Source organism: Colobus angolensis, unplaced genomic scaffold, assembly GCF_000951035.1.
Source record: "Colobus angolensis palliatus isolate OR3802 unplaced genomic scaffold, Cang.pa_1.0 Scaffold496, whole genome shotgun sequence".
NCBI classification, from domain to species: domain Eukaryota; kingdom Metazoa; phylum Chordata; class Mammalia; order Primates; family Cercopithecidae; genus Colobus; species Colobus angolensis.
The window spans coordinates 446830-468402 of record NW_012118443.1 but is presented as its reverse complement, the minus strand read 5'-3'; the positions used below and the strand labels follow the sequence as shown (position 1 = coordinate 468402).

Genomic DNA, 21573 nt, shown 5'->3' with positions numbered 1-21573 from the left:
AAAACATGTATGCTAAAATTATTGCTAACCCTATTTAAAAGTAGTTACTATCACTAGTGTATAAAAAATATATGCACACAATTTTAGATATTCCCCTTTGAGAAGTGGAGGCTATCTCCTTTTTCTCAAATGTGAACTAGACTTAGTAACTTATTTCTAGCAAATGGATTAAAGTAGGAGTAATGATATGTAACTTCTGAGACTGGCTTATAAAAGGCATTGGGGCTTTGTCCTTGCTCTTTCTCTGGGATCACTCAATCTGGGGAAAGTTAGCTGCCATGTTATGAGAACACTCAAGCAACCCTGTGGAGAGTCCATTTGGCCTCCTGCCAACAGCCATGTAAGTGAGCCTTTTTGGAAGTAGATCTTTTTGTCCACTGTCAAGCTTTCAGATGACTTCAGCCCAGGTCAGCATCTTCACTGAAACCTCATGAGAGATCCTGCTCAGGAACCACGCTGCTAAGCTGCTTCTGGATTCCTGAGACTTCAAAAATGTATGAGATAATAAATGTTCATTGTTTCAAGCTACTATACATAGAGTATAACTTTGGGGGTAATTTGTTACATAGCAATAGATAACTAATACATGGTCTTGGGTTATTTGTATAATTTGGACTAGGAAAATTAAACCTAATAATGACAGAGCATTTAAGGTATGAAAAAGCCAGCCTAGATGTTCAGGGTTAAAGTTGCCTCAGGTCCTGTCCCCAGAGTAAGAGCTTGGGTTAAAGTTGCCTTTCTGGGCGCTGTTCCCACAGTAAGAGCTTCTTAACAGCAAGATCCATTTCCCTTGAATGACCTGGGTTGTTTTTTCATTCCTTTCCTTTTGCTTTGTCTTGATGTTTCCCACACCAAATTATATTCCCTCTGACACCTTCTCTACTTGGAGTTATCAGTTGTGGCCTGAAAATGTTCGTGTGGCAAATATGTTACATTTTTCCTGCTATCAGGTAAAACTGTTTGAATTGATAGCATTTATTTTTTCTAATTTTAATACATGTTCACTACAGAAAAATTGGAAAAATAGAGAATAGGTTAAAGGACGAAAGGAAAGTTATCAGTTATCTAACCACCCAGAGGTAGCCACTATTAATACATTGGTTTTCTTCTTTTTAGGATTTCTATATGTTTATCTCCACATGTACACAAACCTGTCTAAATTAAGATACTATTAATTTTAGAATGTTGTGGTGTTCAGCTTCTCTTATTTAAAATTTTCTTCTGCCATTTTTTGAAGGGTATAGATTTTTAATGGCTGCACATATCATATTTTGATCTGCATAATATATCATAATCTATTGTTGATCACCTAATATATTATTGTTTTGCTATTGTAAATTTATAAATAAGCGCTCTTCCAAAAAATATTTATGATTGTCAATGTGTGTTATTCTCTTTTTCAATTGATCTTCACGGAGATTTACTTTTTTACTGTTGTTTTGTTTTGCCTACAAATTTCTACAGAATGGGAACCCTCAAAACCCCTACTGTGATGGCATTGAGGGGGTCATGGAGGCTTATTACAGGAGTCTGAAATCTGTGCAACTATATGGGCCCACCAACTTTGCTCCTGTAATTAATCATGTAGCAAGGTAAGTAGAGAGTAGACAAGGTGCTTATTCTGATGTACTGGAACATGGTGAACTCGTAACATCGTTGCTAGTATGACTCCACACATGAAAGTTGTTTTCTTCTAATTTACCTCCAAGAAAGTGAGGGAAAAATGTACCTTAGAAGGAGTCTCTATCAAATGATCATGATACTTTGCTGAAAACTGTACATTAAAATCTCAAGTGAAGAAACATTTGCTGGGTTATGTTAGGAACTCTCTTTGTTCAACTAAGGAAAACGTTTTCTTAGGAAAAGGCATCCATGAAGAAAATAACAAGATCAGTGGTGACGTCAACTGTGTAAATCATTCTTATTTAGTATCACATTCCATAGTAGTAATAAGTAGCATAGAAGTAATAAGAGACTGAATTCTATTAGATGACTACGTGAAGCATTCAGTGATATAGGGCACATTATTTTAACTTCTCTGAAATTAATATAGTAGCTAATTTATAAATTCCCAGAGCTCTACCTGTGTATAGTACATAGTACTGAGATCAGAATATAATTGCTTATTACTCCAGGTACATGTTCTGAAGAAAATGTTAAAATGTAAAAAATAAATCTATATATACTTATCATTTTTCATTAGTGCATAAATGAATTAGACAACACTGTTTAAATCCCTAGAAAGTTTGGCCTATGTAAATCCTATGACACCCTGACTTATTTTGAGATAATTAGAAATTGCATATCCTTTAAAATATGCAGCCAGAACTTAAAAAAAATTCTGTATTTTGGTCAGTTTATCAAGTACAAAGGTAATGTGAAACCCCAGTTCTCTGAAGGTTCTAGTACTTTACCACCTTCCCTAATGAATATTACTGGCAGTTTCAGTGTGTTCTACTTTTCATTATCTGGGACGTGGACAAAATGCTAAAATATCCCTTGCACCCAGGGCTGACCCCAGTGCAACCTCCCTGTGGAACTCCAACTCAGGTTGACAGTGACACATTGATGACTGTTCTCTGAGTGTGACCCTTCAGCTTGAATTTTTCAGACAAAATCATCTGCAATCTCTACTAAAATATGAATTTTATTAATACATCTTAACCCTGTACACATACAACCCCACAAAAAAATGGTACTTAGTCTTACCTGTTTTACCTTTATTTCTCTGGCACCTGTTCTTTTCTATTTCTCTTTTTTTAATACAATCTTGGCTCCCAAAATTGATTTCACAATCCATTAATGGGTCATTACTTGCAATCTAAAAAACATATCCTAGCTTATTATACTAGCCGATGTAAGTAATGTCATATATACTGTCTCTTGATGGCTGTCAAATAAAGCAGAATATAATACCATGCTAATACAAGATAAATTATAATTGATGGCCACACTACCCTGCAGATCACTTTTTTATAAAAAGATAAGAGAAAAATGATAGGACTTGTGTGAACTCACGTTGGTTATGAGAAATGTGCTCATCAATGCTTCCCAAGTAATGTCATGTTTTTTCCTGGTATATATCTATAATAAAAGTTAAAATGATAGATATAAAATATCTATGTGTATTTCTATATACATTTAAAATTAAAGGCCCCAGTGTTCTATTGATTTTTTGTTTTATCCATCATTTTGTAAGTTCTCGAATATAGGAGCAGCTGCTATAATAGGAGCAGCTCCTATAAGTTCTCGAATATAGGAGCAGTCTGCTATATATTAGACTCCTTGAAAATAAGCTATGATCTAATAATTTAGTTTTTACATGAGAAAATTAAGAAAACCAGTAAGAGATGGCTATTTAAGAGTCATCTTTTCCTTCCAATACAATAGGAAGTTCCATGTATACATTTCTTAGTGTAAGTCTACAAAAGGAATGCTTTTATCCTTTCATCTTTGAATTTTATGTTTAATTGTATTTTTAAGCTTTTATTGAGAAAGACAATTTCTGTCTCACCCAAAATTATCATTCAAAAAGTTTAACAACTAAGTAGACGAGGTACTATTTTTTCCTCTATTAAGAGAAGCGCCGTAGTTATAGTGGTGTGTGACCTCTATTTATATAACATTTTTGCTTTCTGTAACTCTTAAATGCTTATCAACAGTACTTAGCATCATACCCATTATGTAGGAGGTAAGTATTCAACAAATGTCTAAAAAACAAATTCTGTATATGTTAATATATTATCATTAAAAATTATTTTTAGCAATGTCAAAACAAATATATATTCATACTTTTTATATTGACTTGATACATTTTTCCTTAAAAAGTATGTTTTCTATGTGGGTAAAAGCTCAGTTTTTTATTGTCATTTTCTATAAGCATTTTAAAGAATGCTTATTCTTTTTAAGAATAACGATTTTAAGCACATGTTTATTTTTAGGATTCATATATGTATCTCTGATCTGTTTGACTTTCTAGGTAATATTAATGAGATAACAATATTGTAAAATAGACAAGACTCAAGGTGTCAAATTTACAAAAATTGAAGGTTTTATATGCTTTTTTTGAGGCTTTCCAGCCCCTGTTTCTGATTTCTTGCCTTTCCAGTCCTCCTTTTCCAGAGCTGTCTTGGGAACAGCATTTCAAATGATGTAAAGTCCTACTCAACATCTGTTGATGCCTTGTCATACATTTAAGTGCAGACGGTTTAGCTTGGCATTCAATAACATTCAGTATTCAACAACCAGCACTCACCCATCCAACCTCATTTCCACGTTCTCCCAAATGTACTGCACTTCAATCACGGAGAATCTCTGCTTCTTCTGGTCTATGATACCATTCCATGCATATGTCTATTACTAATTTGATACTACTCTGTGGTTACATGTAGATCTTTACCACATTGAAGGGAGGAATTATTCATTGTGACATTCATACACATGCACATATATACATATAAAAATATAAACCACAGTACTTTGGATATACTGAGATATCTGTACGTGTTTGCTTAATTAAATTATCTGAATACCATATGAGGCTTTGTTTGTTTGTTTGCTCTGTCACCCAGGCTGAAGTGCAGTGGCTGGCATGATCTTGGCTTACTGCAACCTCTGCCTCCTGGGTTCAAGCAATTCTCCTGCCTCAGCCTCCCAAGTAGGTGGGATTACAGGTGCCTGCCACCATGCCTGGCTAATTTTTATGTAGTAGAGATGGGATTTCGCCATGTTGGCCAGTCTAGTCTCGAACTCTTGACCTCAGATGATCCGCTCGCGTCAGCCCCCTCAAGTGCTGGGATTATAGGCATAAGCCATTGCGCCTGGCCAAGTTCATTTTAATTAACAAAGTTATGATAGGAAACTAAAGAACGTTTTTGGTTTTGAGACAGAATCTCTCTCTGTCACCCTGGCTGGAGTGCAGTGATGTAATCTCAGCTCACTGCAACCTCCACCTCCCAGGCTCAAGCGATTCTTGTGCCTCAGCCTCCCAAGTAACTGGGATTACAGGCGTGTGCCACCACACCCAGCTAATTTTTGTATTTTTAGAAGAGACAGAGTTTCACCGTGTTGGCTGGCCAAGCTGGTCTCCAACTCCTGGCTCAAGTGATCCACCCGCCTCAGCCTCCCAAAGTGCTGGAATTACTGGCATGAGCCACTGGGCCCAGCCTAAATACTCTTTTAAATGATAGTGCTTAGCCAGTCTTAATGACCTGTGGAAATGTGATTGTGATTAACACCTACTGTATCAGTCAGGGTTCTCCAGAGAACAGAACCAATAGGAGACATATAGACATGGACATAGATAAAATACAGAGATACTTTTTAAGGAATTTTCTCATGCAATTGTAAGGGATAGCAAGAATGTAATTTGTAGGACAGGTTGGTAGATTGGAAACTCAGGTAGGATTTCATACTGCAACGTTATGTGAGTATTCCTTTTTTTCTGGGAAACCAGTTTTTGCTCCTAAGGCCTTCAACTAATTGGATGAAACTCCTTTACTTAAAATCATTTGATGGTAGATGTTAACCATATCTATGATCTTTGATTAAATAAGTGGGATTGATAGTCTAGTTGACACATAAGCATCATCATCCTACTTACCAAAACAAAGAAATATATTGCCATTATGTTGTAAATTGACAACAAATTTAAATTCTGAGAAATAATTTTAGGGTCCTTCAGATATGAACTTACTACTGTGTCTAATGTCTAAAACACTATGTTTAAATTTTATTAATCACAATAGAAATAAAAATATTTTAAAATAATGTTTTTTGTGGAATGCGATTTGAACAAAATGGAGTTTTAAGCATCCCCTGATTAATCTGTTTCCTCTTGTATATAGTGTGAACTATTTTTACATTCCTTTTAACATTTTAAAAAATTTCTATTTATCTAGAATTCTTCATCAATAATTTTAAGTAATTTGAAATAAATTTAATGTGTTGGTATATTATACCAGCTTAATATTTCAAAAATAAACTAATATACTAGTAAAAATTTCAAGTATCTTTTCAGACTATTATGAAAATTTCACTTGATTTAAATATATTCATTATTTCCTATTAGTCTTTTGTTTCCTGTGCCTAATGAGTTATTGGTTTTGAGGCTGTCACATTTCAATTTTTAAGGGGGATCTATCAGTTTCTATCTTTTGGCTATTTATAATTTTTTCTGTTTTTTCTTATATTGAGAACCTTCTAAAATCCAGATAACTATCCAAAATGAATTTTCATTTTTTAGGAAATAACTTTTTATTTTAGAATTCTCATAACTAATTTTCAAATTAAATAATACATTATGCTTTATTTATTCAATCTGTGCAGTCAGCAATTCTTATGGAGCCCATGATTGATCTCTAGCAACATGTTCAGTGCTATAATATGGATTACCTATTCATCTTCACAACAACTCTAAGAGGTGACAGTAGTGTCATTTCCATTTTGCCGATGATAAAATAGATACATAGAGTGGTCATTTGTAGTGGAATTAAAATTCAAACCAGAATAATCTGACTCCAAATCACTATGTTATGATGCCTTACATCTTTAAGTCTTTTTATCTCTGCTACAGAGGTAGACACACAAAAGAAAATGCAACAAAGCTACCTATCTATGTGGATACAGTGGTCTCTTCATTGCCCAGTCAAAAGTATTTTGGGGTGACACTTAGTAACATAAAATTTACTCTGCTACTTTGTGTTGAAATATTTAAATGGATTCCTTTATTCATTGTTAAGTTTTAATCCATTGTGCAAATCATAATTGAACGACTTAAATAAAAAATCCCTAAGTCAGTTTCTTATCTTGTCTTCTTGCCCTCTCTATTCTTATGAACTAATAATAAGCTGAAAGAATATTCCCCGAATGTGAGCCAGCAAGATAAGAACTTTTACAGAAACAATCCCAGAAACCTCTTTCAAAGAAATGCAAAAGAAATGTGTTTGAATTGTACAAAGTTAACCTCTCTCTCAGATATATCATAGTAATATTAAGATATAAATTATAGATAGGCTATATTTCAAAAAAGGCAACTGACTTTTAATAATAAGACTTAATTATGCAATTTATAAAAAGATGTCCCATCAAGTTCTTTTAAGAAGCAAGCTTCTCTAATACCTTTAAAATATAATTTGAATCTGTGAGGCTGTATATCAGTGTCACCTCCTAGAAAAAGTACTGAGGTGTGGCCAGCTTATACTTTTTACTTCATCCATTTCTGTAGCATGTTAATTATTTTATCTTAAATATATAATACTTTCAAAATAATAACTAAATTAGAATAAATGGTAGTACTTTAAAATAAAAGGCTAAATAGAATAAATGGTAATGCAACATTGATTTTTTTTGAAATTTAGGTTTACTTGGCAAAGTGCAACAATGTGCCAACTCGTAGAACAAGTGCCACAAAGGCAACAACTGGTTTTAAAAGATTAATTTGTGGTGCCAAAGGTGATAAAGACTAAAATGGATTGGACAGCACTTAAAAGTAAAATGTAATTGATTTTCAAATTAAGTATGCCTAGCAGTAGTGACAGTCACACAATAAACTCATGTATCTTCCTACAGCCTTAATGTTTTTCAAAGTTAAGAGATATAAAATATTAATACAAGCATATATTTATCATAAAATAAAGTGTAAAATTTCCATGAATTTTTAAGATAATACAGACTTCAGAGAAATTCCAAGTTTACTGTGATCTGCTTTAGGCTGTATCTATAGCTCTCTTATAGTGTGAATATATTCTTGCCCTTTTCTTAGATATACATTCTGATGTATCCAAAGAAAATCAGTTAAGCTACTGGAAGCGGTATTTTATATGACTGCATAGTAGTCAGCTGTCTGTATTGTTCTTTAATCTGATAGATGTTTTACATTTTAAGAGTACCATTTGGTAAGAAAAGCATGAAAGCCATACTGTTGTACTTAAGAAGGTTTTCACTACTGTTTATAGTCTTCCATTATTCTCGTGAAATATAAAACCCTGTGTTTCTGAATCATAGTAAGAAATGCTTTCTTAAGAAATAATGGATATTTAAAAATTAAAAATTGAGACCTTGGGGAAAATTGTTAGACTTCTTTTCCCTAAAACAAAAAACGTTAAACATGGAATGGGAGAATAGGTTTATAACTGCTTTGGACGGTTTTCCAATGGTTGTGTTACTATAAATTAACACATATTTTTTAATGTCCAGGATCAATTGTTCAGCATTATGGCAATATTTTTCATTCTGTAGTCCATTGTGGAACCTGTTCAACATCCTGCTTACAGGGTGTGTTGAGCATGCCACTTACTATACTTACTTTATCAATCTTTAAAATTACCAGTATTTTATTAGTAGCATGGACAAATCTTAGTATCTGTAGTCCGTGGGGAAAGTCAAATTTTTCTTCTTTATATGTTTTTAAATTCTGCTGCCCAAGAAATAAGTTGTGCCCTGACATATGTTTTATACTGCTTGTTTGTCACCAACTTGTTCAAATGGGATTCACTGGGCTCCTAGAGACTGTAAAGGAATTTTCATTAATCCTTTAGGTTTTAAGGGAGTTTTTACTTGGTAACTTTTAGAAATACAGATCAAGGTCTTCTTTACTATCCTATCTCCTAAGAGAACCGTAATGCTTACTTGGCACCAGACATGAATTGCATGCCAGTCAGGTGCAAAAATCGTAAAAATTATCTCTATTGAGAATATAGTCTAGATATCTAGAATGTAGAAAACTAGAGAAAAAGAGAAATATAATGAAATGTAACATATTAATAAAATTCACCTCTAAATTACTAAGCATTATTTGGTGAGAATTCTGATAAAATTCAAGTACTGGAATATGTTGTTATCATATACTTAATTTTGTGCTTTGAAATAACTCTCCATGTCATCTTTCATAGATTTAACATATATTAAGACTTGACTGTGAATGTGTCAAAAATATTTCTTCTATTGTGTAATTTTATTGAGGTGAAATTTTCATAATAAAATTCACCATTTAAAAGTGTACCATTCAATGACATTTAGTACATTTGTAATGTTGCAACCATCACCTCTATGTAGTTAAAAAACCAAAAGCATTTGATTATTGCTATCATTTATACAGTGCTTATATTGAATACCATACATGCAATTCTTTATTAATTCATGCAGCAATATAAAGATGCAAGTGTTATTATCTCAATTTTAAAGCTAAGAAAATAACATTCACATAGCTTAGGTAATTTACTAAAGATCACTTACATAATGTGTTGCTTAGTCAGGATAAGTCTATTTCCAAAAGCCATGCCCATTCCTTTGTACTAAATAGCCACTCATCTAGCATACCTTTTATTAGTAAATGAACTTCTAAGGCAACCAGATATTTCTGTGTGGCAGCATGCACTAACATTGCAAGTATTCTAGTGTGTTATTTCAGATAATTAAGAATTTGAGAGTTTGCATAACATATACCTCTAACATGTTCAAATATTTTATTGAGATTAAAATGTTTGTTAACTATTCCAAATTGTATCTGCCAACCATCACGTATAGAAAACTGTTTTACTTTCCTTACCTTTTCGTTGCCTTTCAGATACGCTTCTTCTGTAAAGGATGGCTCCCAGTATTTTGTGCTTCTGATTGTTACAGATGGTGTTATCTCAGATATGGCCCAGACTAAGGAGTCCATAGTTAATGTAAGTGGGGGTCACTCCATATTGGGCTGGCTACGTGACAACATGGTGCTACTTAGAGAGAGACTAGAGTATTTTAGTTAACAATAAAATAAAATCACCACACCTTTGCAGCACATTGCGTCCTTAACCTTATCCAGACAATGCATATACATCTTACCACTGTTCCATGGGGATCAAGCTAAGGGGTATGAATATTTTAGTTAAAAAAAATTCTTGCCGAAAGAAAAAAACAAAGATAATAGCATAATTTTCACAGGCATGGGTGTGTTTGCCTTTATTAGTTTGATCTATTTGTATACAATCTTGTGATTTATACTGGTTATTTCTTAACATTTGCATTCCAGTTAGAGGAGAACTATGATAGCTAATTGCTATTTCTGTAGAACTGGATAGTCACTGATTGATTAAAAAACCATCCTGCTGATTATAATTCTTAATTGTATGGTTTTTTTTTAGGGTTATTTGATCGTTTACTAATCTATAAAATCTATATTTACTAGGTGGTAATCTGTAAAGTAATAGTTTTTACTCTGTAGTCTCTAGGTTTAGCAATGTTTGGCACGAAGTGGACATTTGATAAATATAGGCTGCAGGAATGAATTGCATTAATATACACTTTAAAATATGGACTTAGTAATTTAGGTTTAAGAGGGCATGATGCCCTGAGGAATAGTCATATTTCAGTGACCTTCATAGCGAAAGATGTGGTTGCTCTAGTGTTCTGTCTATCTGTTGCTGGATCAATCTCACATTCTTACTATTAAATTATTTAAGTGATGATATGTGATATGTTATATGGAAAAAACATGTTGTAACATGAAATATTTAGTCTCCCTCAAAATCCTCAAGGATATTTAGTGCATAACAGTACTAACTCTCTGTAATGATCATTTATGTTCACTCATTTACTGTGAAAATTGCTTTTTCTAACCTTGGGTATAAATGAGGTAGATTATGGTACTACTATTTTATGAATCTGATACCACTTTCCCCTTTAGCAACTGAAAGATTTTTTTGAGGAGAAAGAACATGAAAAGAGGACAAAGATACCCAAAGTCAGCTTAGAAAGGTTTTGTCTGAGAATAGCAAGCGGAAGTAGATGCTCCTTATCTTCTATTTGATCTTACCCAGGGCTGATCATTTCCGAAGAATGTCCCACTGGATTAATGTGTGCAGAGAGTTTGGAAAGGATAAGAATGGAATTGAGTATATTATTCTGTATTAACAATTTTGAATATGTTCACAAATTATTTTAATGAACATCTGTGAAAAAAATATTAAATAAAACTCTGGCTATATTTGCTTCTTAATTATTTTTTCTTTCTTAATTTTGTTTTTTAGACAGCCTGTTGCTCAGGCTGGAGTACAGTGACATGATAATAGCTCACTGCAGCCTTGAACTCCTAAGCCCAGGTGATCCACTCCCCTCAGACTTCCAAGTAGCTAGGACTTCAGGCACACACCACCACACCAGGCTAATTATTTTTTGGTGTAGATGGGGTCTCACTATGTTGCCCAGGCTGGTCTCAAACTCCTAGCCTCAAGCAATACTCCTTCTTTGGCCTCCCAATGTGCTGGGATTTCAAGTGTGAGATATGATGCCTGGTCTTTCATTATTTTCTTAAGAACTCAGTTTCTTAATTGAAACCTAATTGTGTTTTCTCTTTGAAGGCCTCAAAACTTCCAATGTCAATAATTATAGTAGGTGTTGGACCAGCAGAATTTGATGGTGAGTAGTAAAATTTCAATAATATTCCTTGGGAATTCATTTAATCTGATGTAACATGCCCTTAGGTTTCTGCCATTCTTGTCTCTGTAGAAGGATGTGACTGTGTATTTGGGTTTGTATATAATGTTCATGTGTCCATAATTAGACATATACATAGATAGCTCATGATGATGTCTATTCAGGTGTGCCAATTAAAAGATCCTGTCTTTTGACTAGGATATTGTCTCTCTAGTTTATAGATTATTTCAACATGTAGCTTTCCATTTCATTAGAGATAGTTTATACCTCAAAATAATATTTCCTAAGACTGACAGAGTGATAAATTGAGTTTTTGTTCCCAAGGCAAAACACACTCTGGGTTCACTAAAACCCTTTAAAGATGAGTGCTAAATTAATAAATCATTAGGTTGTGAAAAGAAATGTTAACATAAGCATAATATTGCTAATTTAATGGGTTTTCAGGCTCTAGCTAGTTGATAGACATTAGTCTTATAAATAAAGAAGTTGTGTCACATGAAAGAGCAAAGTAAAATGAAAATGGAGCTGACCAGCTGAAATTTAATGAGACTTTACATAATTGTGCTAAGTTGGCATGCTGGGTAGTTTTTCATTTAGGCTCAAGCCTTGTTCAAATGCGCATTAAGGGACAAATGTTTGTGTTAACGAGTGGTCTGGGTAAATGTTCCTAGTCATCTGATAAATTCCTTTAAGAGAACTCTGAGCCAGACAGCAAGTACGCAGACACATAATATTCACTCGGTTCAGGTGTTTTATATTAACAATGGCAGCTTATTTAGCTTGAGGCTTTGGAAATGAGAATGGTTTTAGAATTATTGAAACAATCTTTGGTAAGTTACTGGTTAACTTAGGCACATAGGTGGCTAACTAGAGTGTAATTACCACTGGGGTGATTCTTATTTAATGACCAGTCCCTCCTCCATGAGGATAACACAGAGCTGTCAGTCTCAGGTAAAGCACCACAGGCAAGTTGTATTGCTGACCCTGGAGTCCCTAAATTCTAATCTTGGCTGGTCATCCTTTCTAGCATTATAAACTTACAGTTTCGAAAGCAAGTCATTTATCCCTCACTAACACTGCTTCTGCTGATATTTTCTCTATCTCTATTAGCATCTACTTGAGTTGTACTTCAGACATGAATTTCAGACACCTCTCTGGAGACAGGAAGGCTAAGACATCTGTCCATGCTTTGCACACTTGATAATCTGCATTAATTAATGATAGACTGTGATTCACAAACTTCACCAATTGGCTAAAATAACTCACGCTTTCTTCTTTGACTACTATTTGCTTTTGCCTTTGAAGGATGTATCTTTCATGGGTATATCTCAGATCTCTCAGACTCCTGTGGAAGTCCACCATTAGGCATATGACCTCAGAGACGGTAAACCTCAATCAGTTCTTTTTCTTTGAGAGCCCCCACACCTGATTCATAAATGCAAAGGCACTGACCCTTCCTGGTATATATTTCTGGTAATATATTTCTATGCAGAGCAGCAGACACAGCCGTTTGGCTACTGTCCTTATCCAATAGCCACAGCTATTTATTTTCTTTGTTTCTTTAGTTCCCAGCAAATTTGTTAGGGTTTTAAGGTATGGTAATTCATCATTTCTTTCTCTGAGGTCCTGAACTAACTGAAAAAAATATATATTCAAGAATCATTCTGATCACTCTATCAGCCTTATTACTAGCAATGCAGAATTTGAGAACTTGGGTTAACCTGTGAATAATCACATTCCCATTACTTCCCCCTCCCCCCCCCAAGATTAAATTATCTCATTCTTATCTCCAGGACTTCTCCTTATGGAATAAGGCAGAGTTTTGCCTATTAAGCATGCCACCGAGAGAAATTATACTTATCCTCAGGATGGTGCTGCTCCAAATGAGAGTGATTCAAGCTCAGTTATTTCTCCTAATCTTAGTAATCCTATTCCTCTTTCCATGCAGAAAGGTAAATGAAGATTCTAGATGAAAAGGGAAGTTGCCTTCCCAGAAGTTAAAGTGAAATTTTCCTCTGGAAACATGGGAGCAGGGAATTAGGCTCCTGTAATACCTGGTTTCTGTTTTCACCATGATGGAAGTTTTAATGGGATAGAAAAACTTCGGGCCCAGTACTAGAAAAGTAGATTATTCTTCTAGGAGACAATAGATGCTTCTCTGAAGTATTTTTCTTTTTTTTTCTTTCAAACCACATCTCTTCCTGGCTAAAAAAATAGTTTCTATATTAGACTCATGTTTAATATAGAAAAATCTCTGACTAGTCAAATTGTTGCTCTCCTATCAGAGGAGCCTCTCATGGCACTTCCAAATCTACTCTAGAGTAAGTGTATATATCACAGATATGAACTGACCGAAATCCAACTCGCAAATTGTATTAGTCCGTTTTCACGCTGCTATAAAGAAATACCCAAGACTGGGTAATTTATAAAGGAAAGAGGTTTAATTGACTCACAGTTCCACATGGCTGGGTAGGCCTCAGAAAACTTAGAATCACAGTGGGAGGGGAAACAGGCACATCCTACATGGTAGCAGGAGAGAGAGAGAGCATGTGAGAGGGCAGGAAAGAAGGCTATTTATGAAACCATAAGATGTTGTGAGAATTCACTCACTATCACAAGAACAGCATGGGGGAACCACCCCCGTAATCCAGTCACTTCTCTCCCTCTACATGTGGGGATTACAGGTCCCTCCCTCAATGAGAATGGGAATTACAATTTGACATGAGATTGGGGTGGGGACACAGAGCCAAACCATATGACAGATTTCGTCAGCTAACCACATAAATCCAACATCTACACATTTTTTAACCTGAAAGACATTGTTTGCATGGGCAAGAAATACAATATTTTGCCATCTGTCTTTTGAAGGTAGAGGAAAGAAGAATAAACTGTTAGATTGAGTATTTAAATTTAACTCTGTATTTTGATAAGACCATTTGAAAACTGTCTACATAGATTTCCCCAGTGACTCTTTTTCACTCCTAAAAAAAGAAACTTTATTGTGAAGAAAGATTTCTCAAAGCAAGATTTCTTTATACTTAAATGGCAGCCAAAAAGTCAAATTAAAGCAGCATCTGGCTATCGGCTTTGATTCGAGTTAGATGAAGGGGATAAATAAAAGGGTTTCTAACTTCATTGTGTCTCCCATGGGTAGGAAGAAATGCAGATCTGTCTCATACACCTTTCCAGGAAGAGGTAATGGTGGGAGACTGGGGTTCATAATCTCCACCTGCTTGAGGACCAGATGGTCTGCAAACCTGAAGAGTAGACCTGACCCCTCCACCACTTACACACCATCTCTCTTGTTTCTGTCAAAAGTATGGCCTCCACTTGTTGCTGTCTACAGTATTTTAAACCAAGGGACATGCTGAAAAGTGGGAAATATTTTATAGGACCTCATGCTAATACAGTATTACCTAAATGACTGTCCTTTTCTTCATTAATTGGAATGAAACAAAGACCAATGGGGATTGTAGAGGATTGTAGAAGGTGAGAGCTAGATCATCATCTAATCCTTGTTTCCCATTTTAGCATGAGTATAGGGTAATTGTTGTAAATTATTAACATGTTAAAGAATAATGGAGAAGTGTTTGTGACCACTGGATGTTACCATTGGTGCATATTTATGTCCCAAAGTAATGTGAAAATTGTAAAAGCAAATTTAGATATAAAAAGAATTAATCACTGAAAATATTTGAACGTAATAAGTTACATTTACATATCCAAGAAGTAAGGGAGATTAAAACATGTCTTTTGCATTGGGATAATTATCTTATTATTGATAATATAGATTTTACATAATTATGATATATATTGTACACCTTGACAAATTATTGAACAGTAGCTCTCTGTTCATGTGTATACTCGCAGTGTTTCAGCCCAAGCATTGACTCATGAACATGTGTAGAAAGGTAAAATTGAAAAGAATGTTTTTAACCCAAATACATTATCTAAGCACCAAAGAAAAGAGTGAAGAAGTGAGGATTGTATGCTGACTGAGCAGTATTGGAGTCGGGTAGAGAGGTGATGAAGCCAAAATTATAATTGTAAGTGGCTCTCTGGAGTCTGGTGAATGTCATATGTATACAAAATGAAATAACAGTAATAGAATTATACAAGCACAAATTAGCATTCCTCATGTAATTAATTATTCAGAGAATTCTCACTGAAAACTTAATAAACCCTAGAAAATATTCTTAATTGCAGCATGGCATTACTGTATCACCAGCTGTCCCATTATATCGCAGCACTTCCAAATACCAGCTGATCTAAGAAATGTCAAAATTATTTCTTAATCAACAAAAAAATTGTACTTCAGAAAAATCATACTTTATCCAATCAGTATAAGAGCAGAGAAAATGCCTCTGTTTTTAAATCTGTTTGTAAAGTAAAAATTGGGCAGTGTGTGTTTGTGCATGTGTGTATGTGTATGTGTATGACTTTGCCGTAGTTTCAGTAAAAATAAAGTTCAACTTGTAATTGAAAATTCTATGATGATTAAGGCCAAGCTTCTTAAATTAGAAAGAAAAATTAAAATTTGATGGATTAACATCACTTGCTCAGTCACGTAACTATATAACCTGAAGTTTAGAACTGGTAGAATGGAGAGATAGACTCAGAAACAGTTTCGCAAGACTGGCTCTGCTCACCTTTCAAAGAGTCACACAAGATCTTGGCTCACTTTATTTGTCTGTAAAATGCACACTTAGTCAAGTTTCGTGTGAGAAATGAATGAAGACCTGAAGGGATCAACATGCTTTCTTTCTTTTCATAGGACATTTTGCTACTTCATACATCTTGATTTCCTTACTGTCCACATTGTTTTAGTATTTGGCTAAAATGTACTGAATAAATGATCATATTTTCTCTTAAAGCAATGATTGAATTGGATGGAGATGATGTAAGAGTCTCCTCTAGAGGAAAATATGCTGAAAGAGACATTGTACAGGTAAGAAATAAATCTTTTCCTACTTTACTATTGCTAGAAAACATCACTGGGATATTTTAACAAAATTAGAAGCTAGAAATATAACAGTTTTTTTAATGATGCTTTTCTATTTATTAGTCTCAACAAAAACTAAATATATTTTAATCTGGTAGATACTCAGAATAAATAAATTTAGTAAAAATGTACCAAAAACTTTGTATGTATTTTCATACTTCCCTCATAGATTATGGTTAAGAAAAAATAAGGAAACAGATCCTAAAATATGTCATATATAAAAAAATTATATCTACATATAGAAAAGGCTAGAATTGAGAAAAATACTTAACTAAAGCCTATTATTCTGGAAGTGAATATAAACAATCAGCAATTAAATGCAATTAAAATTTATAATTGAAAGCAAGGTGTTAATTCAACTAAATAGTTGCATAAAATGTCCATATTTTTTAGGATGGCAGAACGGAAAACAAGCTGTGAAGTATATCTTTTTGGATAGGAAAAGGAAGAAGGTCTCAGTACCATTTAAGCACATGGTATCAAAATTTTAAGGGAGCAAACAATGAACTTTAATATTATTTCCTAAATAGTAACATATATATTCACCCATAATACAGTCATTAATAGAAAATAATTTGTGATTGTAAGAACTGAAGAAAGAGGAGAGAAACACAAAGGGTGGCTCAACAGTCAACAGGTTTATTTCAAACCTGGGAGGGATTTTTGACTGAATTAGGTCAGAAGCCACACTGTCTTACAGACCAAGAGTTTTTAAGGATTCAGGGTGGGAGAGTTTATCAGAGGCTTGGATTGCTTCTGTGTCTCTTTGTTGTGCTTATCTGGGAGGGAGAATTGTGTGTCTGCTCCCATATATCTTTTCTGCAACTTCAGGCATATCCTTCCGAGTCTGCGTTTAGCTTCCTGGCAAAGGAATGTGCTTGCTAAGGCCCACTGTTTTACTGGGCCCATTGTATAAGGGTAAAGTTTGGCAGTTACCTGAGAGACTTTTCCTCCCGCCTCCCTCTGTGCCCAAGCTGTCTTATCTGTGTTTTATTGTCTGCTCTTTGTGGCTGCTTGTAGTCAGAAGAGAAGTAATTTGCTTAAAATGCATGAGGCTAGAAAGGGAGCTGAAACTTAACAGTGGCCGTGTTTGTCCGAGATGACTGTGCTCCTGCTCTATCAGGGATCATACAGAATTTGGTTCTAATTCTGACTTTTCCACTATGATAACTTGGATAAGCTTTCTAGATTTCAGTGTTTTGGGGAATAAATAGAATTGTGAAGATTAAGTGAAATCATGCATATAAAATACATTCCTGAAATAGAACTTTTAGACAAAAGAACAACAAAAAATACTTGAAATAATTTGAGGAAATAATAATATAATCTCTTAGTATGATAATATAAAGAGTAATGTTGATAAAGATTCAAAAATAATTATTCTTCATTAGCCAGCAAAATTAAATTTTAAAATAAAAACTTCTGTAAAATAGTTTTTTTTAAAAAAGATAACTGACTATGGTGTAAGCTTTTCAACCTAAAGTACTTGATACAGTAAAAATCACATTCACATAAATGATTAGGTTAAGAGCAGCTGAGAAAAGGAACTTGGTGATATTGTCATTTGCTAAAGAAGCTCATTATGTGTTTTCATTTTTTATTTTTTTTTATTTTTGTTTGAGACAGAGTCTTGCTCTCGCTCTGTCACCCAGGGTGGAGTGCAGTGGTGCAATCTCAGCTCACTGCAAGCTCCGCCTCCTGGGTTCACACTATTCTCCTGCCTCAGCCTCTTGAGTAGCTGGGACTACAGGTGCCCCCCACCATGCCCGGCTAATTTTTTTTGTGTGTTGTTTTAGTAGAGACGGAGTTTCGCCATTTTAGCCAGAATGGTCTCCATCTCCTGACCTTGTGATCCACCTGCCTCGGCCTCCCAAAGTGCTGGGATTACAAGTGTGAGCCACTGCGCCCAGCCCATTATGTGTTTTTTTCATAATTAGACACATGATTATTCACCTTAACCTCATCAGCATAGTTAAAGGTCTAAGTAATTACACTTTATTTAAAATCTCTCTATAATATCCTTTCAGTTTCCAGAAAATCGAATTACTGCATGGAAGTATGAATTAGAAGTGTTTAGAATGTGTTATGTTGCTGTCCTAATGCGTTTTTACCAAGTTAGCAGAGGCAACCTCGTATCTCATAGTTCCATTTAAATGATGCTTAAGAGAAGCGTGGTCTTACTTTCTTCATTAGGAAATAGCTAAGATTGCTCACATGATTAAGGTTCCTTTTAAGAAGGCCAGTAGGTTATGTTAGTGACAACCTATTTGCATTAATAAAAATTGTCCTTGATCATGAAACTAATCAATCAATAGCTATATTACATTGAACAGAATATCGAGATAGGTCACCGATGATCTGTGAAACTATACTTTTGTCACTCTGGTCTTGAACAAGTAAAAAAAAATTCTCTGTCTTTGTTTCATTATTGGTAGACTCAAAATTCTTTCATCTTTGCTCCTCCCTTGATGTCATGAGTCTCAAAGGAAGTAACAGACATAAAATACTTTGTTACTTACCAATAGCGTAGGTATATATTAGTATAATTATGTAAGTTTTTGCTTCTTGAAAGTCAGAATCCGACCGGGCGCAGTGCCTCACGCCTGTAATCCCAGCATTTTGGGAGGCCAAGGCGGGAGGATCGCTTGAGGTCAGGAGTTCAAGACCTGCCTGGCCAACATGGTGAAACCCCGTCTCTACTAAAAATACAAAAAATTACCTGGGTGTGGTGATGGGCGCATGTAATCTCAGTTACTTGGGAGGCTGAGGCAAGAGAATTGCTTGAACCCAGGAGGCGGACATTGCAGTGAGCCAAGATCATACCATTTCACTCCAGCCTGGATAACAAGAGCGAAACTCCATCTCAAAAATGAAAAAAAAAAAACTGAAGGATTCTGACTTCTATCACCATAAAGTAACGCTGGGATCCCAAAGATTTTGAACACACCTGGGGATACAGGTGAACACTCAAGGGATTCTGCCATGTAAAGTTGAACTGAAGAATAGTGAAGTCTTAACATTTACTGAACAAGAAATTAAAATGTCCCTAGGAAATTAGTGGCACCCTTAATGACAGTGTCATCTTGACTTACATTCCTGCATTGACTTAGAGATTCAATGTACTCTTTTCTACTTTCATGGAGAAGTTTCTAAGTGGTGGTCGGTACTTTACATATCACATTGATCATTTACATTCACATTGTGTAAAAGAATTGGCACCTCCTCTCTCACCTTGAATAAGGCTAAACATTCCACCATCAGAGTTTTCCAGGTTCTACCAGTCACTAAAACGTTTTTAAAGCAAATTATTTTAAAGGAGAGAAACACTCCTGAATATTTAGAATAGTGGGGTTGCAAGTGTACATGCAGGATAATATTTTCAGTCTTCCCATGGTCAGAAAAAAACTGTAAACCAATTCTCTAAAATATTATCAGATAATAGGGTCTATTTCTGCTTTCCATTTCTCACTGTTTGAAGTGAATCCAGTTTATACACACAACGCAGTTGAAATTCCAGATTTCTCAAGTGGATAAAGAAAACCCTAAGGTGGCAAATAATAGTATGTAGCTGAGGTTCAGCAGAAAATTGGGGGTAGTAGATGGGGTTTTATTATTATAGTAAATATTAAATACCTTCCTTTTCATATAATGATATTTAACCCTTTATTAAGTGTTCAATGTGCTAGGCAGGCTAAGAGCTATAGCATTATATCACTCAGTCTTTAATTTAGTTTATGTGACAGGTACTTTGATTATTGCATTTTACAAAAAAAGGACATGAAGCTAGCTCAATTCCTCTTGTCCACAGTCACCCAGCTAATGACCAGGATTTAATCCTAAAATGTCTGATTCTAAAATTCTTAACATGTATTCTGTATAATTTTGATTCTAACACCTAAACATGCCATTTAAGATTATCCGTGACCTGATTTCAGGCTCTTTTTTTTTTTTTTTTTTTTTTTTTTTTGAGACGGAGTCTCGCTCTGTCACCCAGACAGACACAGATCGTGCAGTGGCGTGATCTCGGCTCACTGCAAGCTCCGCCTCCCGGGTTCACGCCATTCTCCTGCCTCAGCCTCGGGAGTAGCTGGGACTACAGGCGCCTGCCACCTTTCCCGGCTAATTTTTTTGTATTTTTAGTAGAGATGGGGTTTCACCGTGGTCTCGATCTCCTGACCTCGTGATCCACCCACCTCAGCCTCCCAAAGTGCTGGAATTACAGGTGTGAGCCACCGTGCCCGGCCTTCAGGCTCTTCTTTAGCTAAATACACACAGAAACAGACAAACACACTGTACTTTATCTTAATAAACTAACTTCACATCACACATTTCCATGGTTCTTGCTTTTATTTTCACTTGTCATTTTACCTGGAATACTCTTCCTCCTCATCTGTGCTGATTGAAATCCTATACTTTGAAATTTCTCAACATAGAGCCTGTCGCACAGCCCTCTCCGAAGACCTCACTCGCCACACCTGGATGAATTTTCACTTTGTCCCCATATTACTTTGTATCTTCCTAAAAATACTGGTCATTGTTTGTCTTAAAGTTATTTACAGATAAGAAAACCGAAGCCAGTCCCAGAACAAAAGTTATTTAGGTCATAAGTTGGTAGATCCAGATTTCCAAGAGTGTTCTGGTTCTAAAACCGGTGTTACTCCTATTATAATGCACTGTCCTAAAAGACAAAATTTTAATGAAAATTATTAAGATCTATTACCCTTTTTATATTACCGAAGTGGCTAATGAATTCAAGTCGGATCCATTTGAGTTCAAATAGTGATTCTGACATACTCAGAGCTGATTCTGGATAAGTTCACTAAACTTTCTTTCAGTTTCTTCTTATGTGCATTCAAAGTATGTAAGATTCTTGTGAATATTAAATGACATATTGTGCTAAATCTCCTAGCAGAAGACCTCCCAAATACCAGTTGTTCAATAAATGATTATCAGTACAGTACATTGGCGCAGTCCAGTGGGAAGGCATTTTTGTCACTATTTCATAGTAGCTGTGCCCTAACATATGACAAGGTAGTAAGTTTTATGTGTGATTAAGTCTCATTGCCTCATTATTTAATTTCATGTCACTATAGTATAAATAGTAAGCAGGATGGTTATTAGTCTAAAACTTAGGTGACTTATTTTCTTAAGTCAAT

The 21573-nt window shown here is 34.9% G+C and overlaps 1 protein-coding gene across 1 annotated transcript in view; it reads left to right on the top strand.

The window, feature by feature from the left end:
- Window positions 1-21573, top strand: part of CPNE8 (copine VIII) — a 261472-nt gene that overhangs the window by 226027 nt on the left and 13872 nt on the right. The window contains exons 16-19 of the mRNA XM_011959466.1: window positions 1465-1592; window positions 9566-9668; window positions 11340-11397; window positions 16290-16363. Of these exons, the coding sequence (XP_011814856.1) occupies window positions 1465-1592; window positions 9566-9668; window positions 11340-11397; window positions 16290-16363 (363 nt within the window). The remainder of the gene's footprint in view (window positions 1-1464; window positions 1593-9565; window positions 9669-11339; window positions 11398-16289; window positions 16364-21573) is intronic.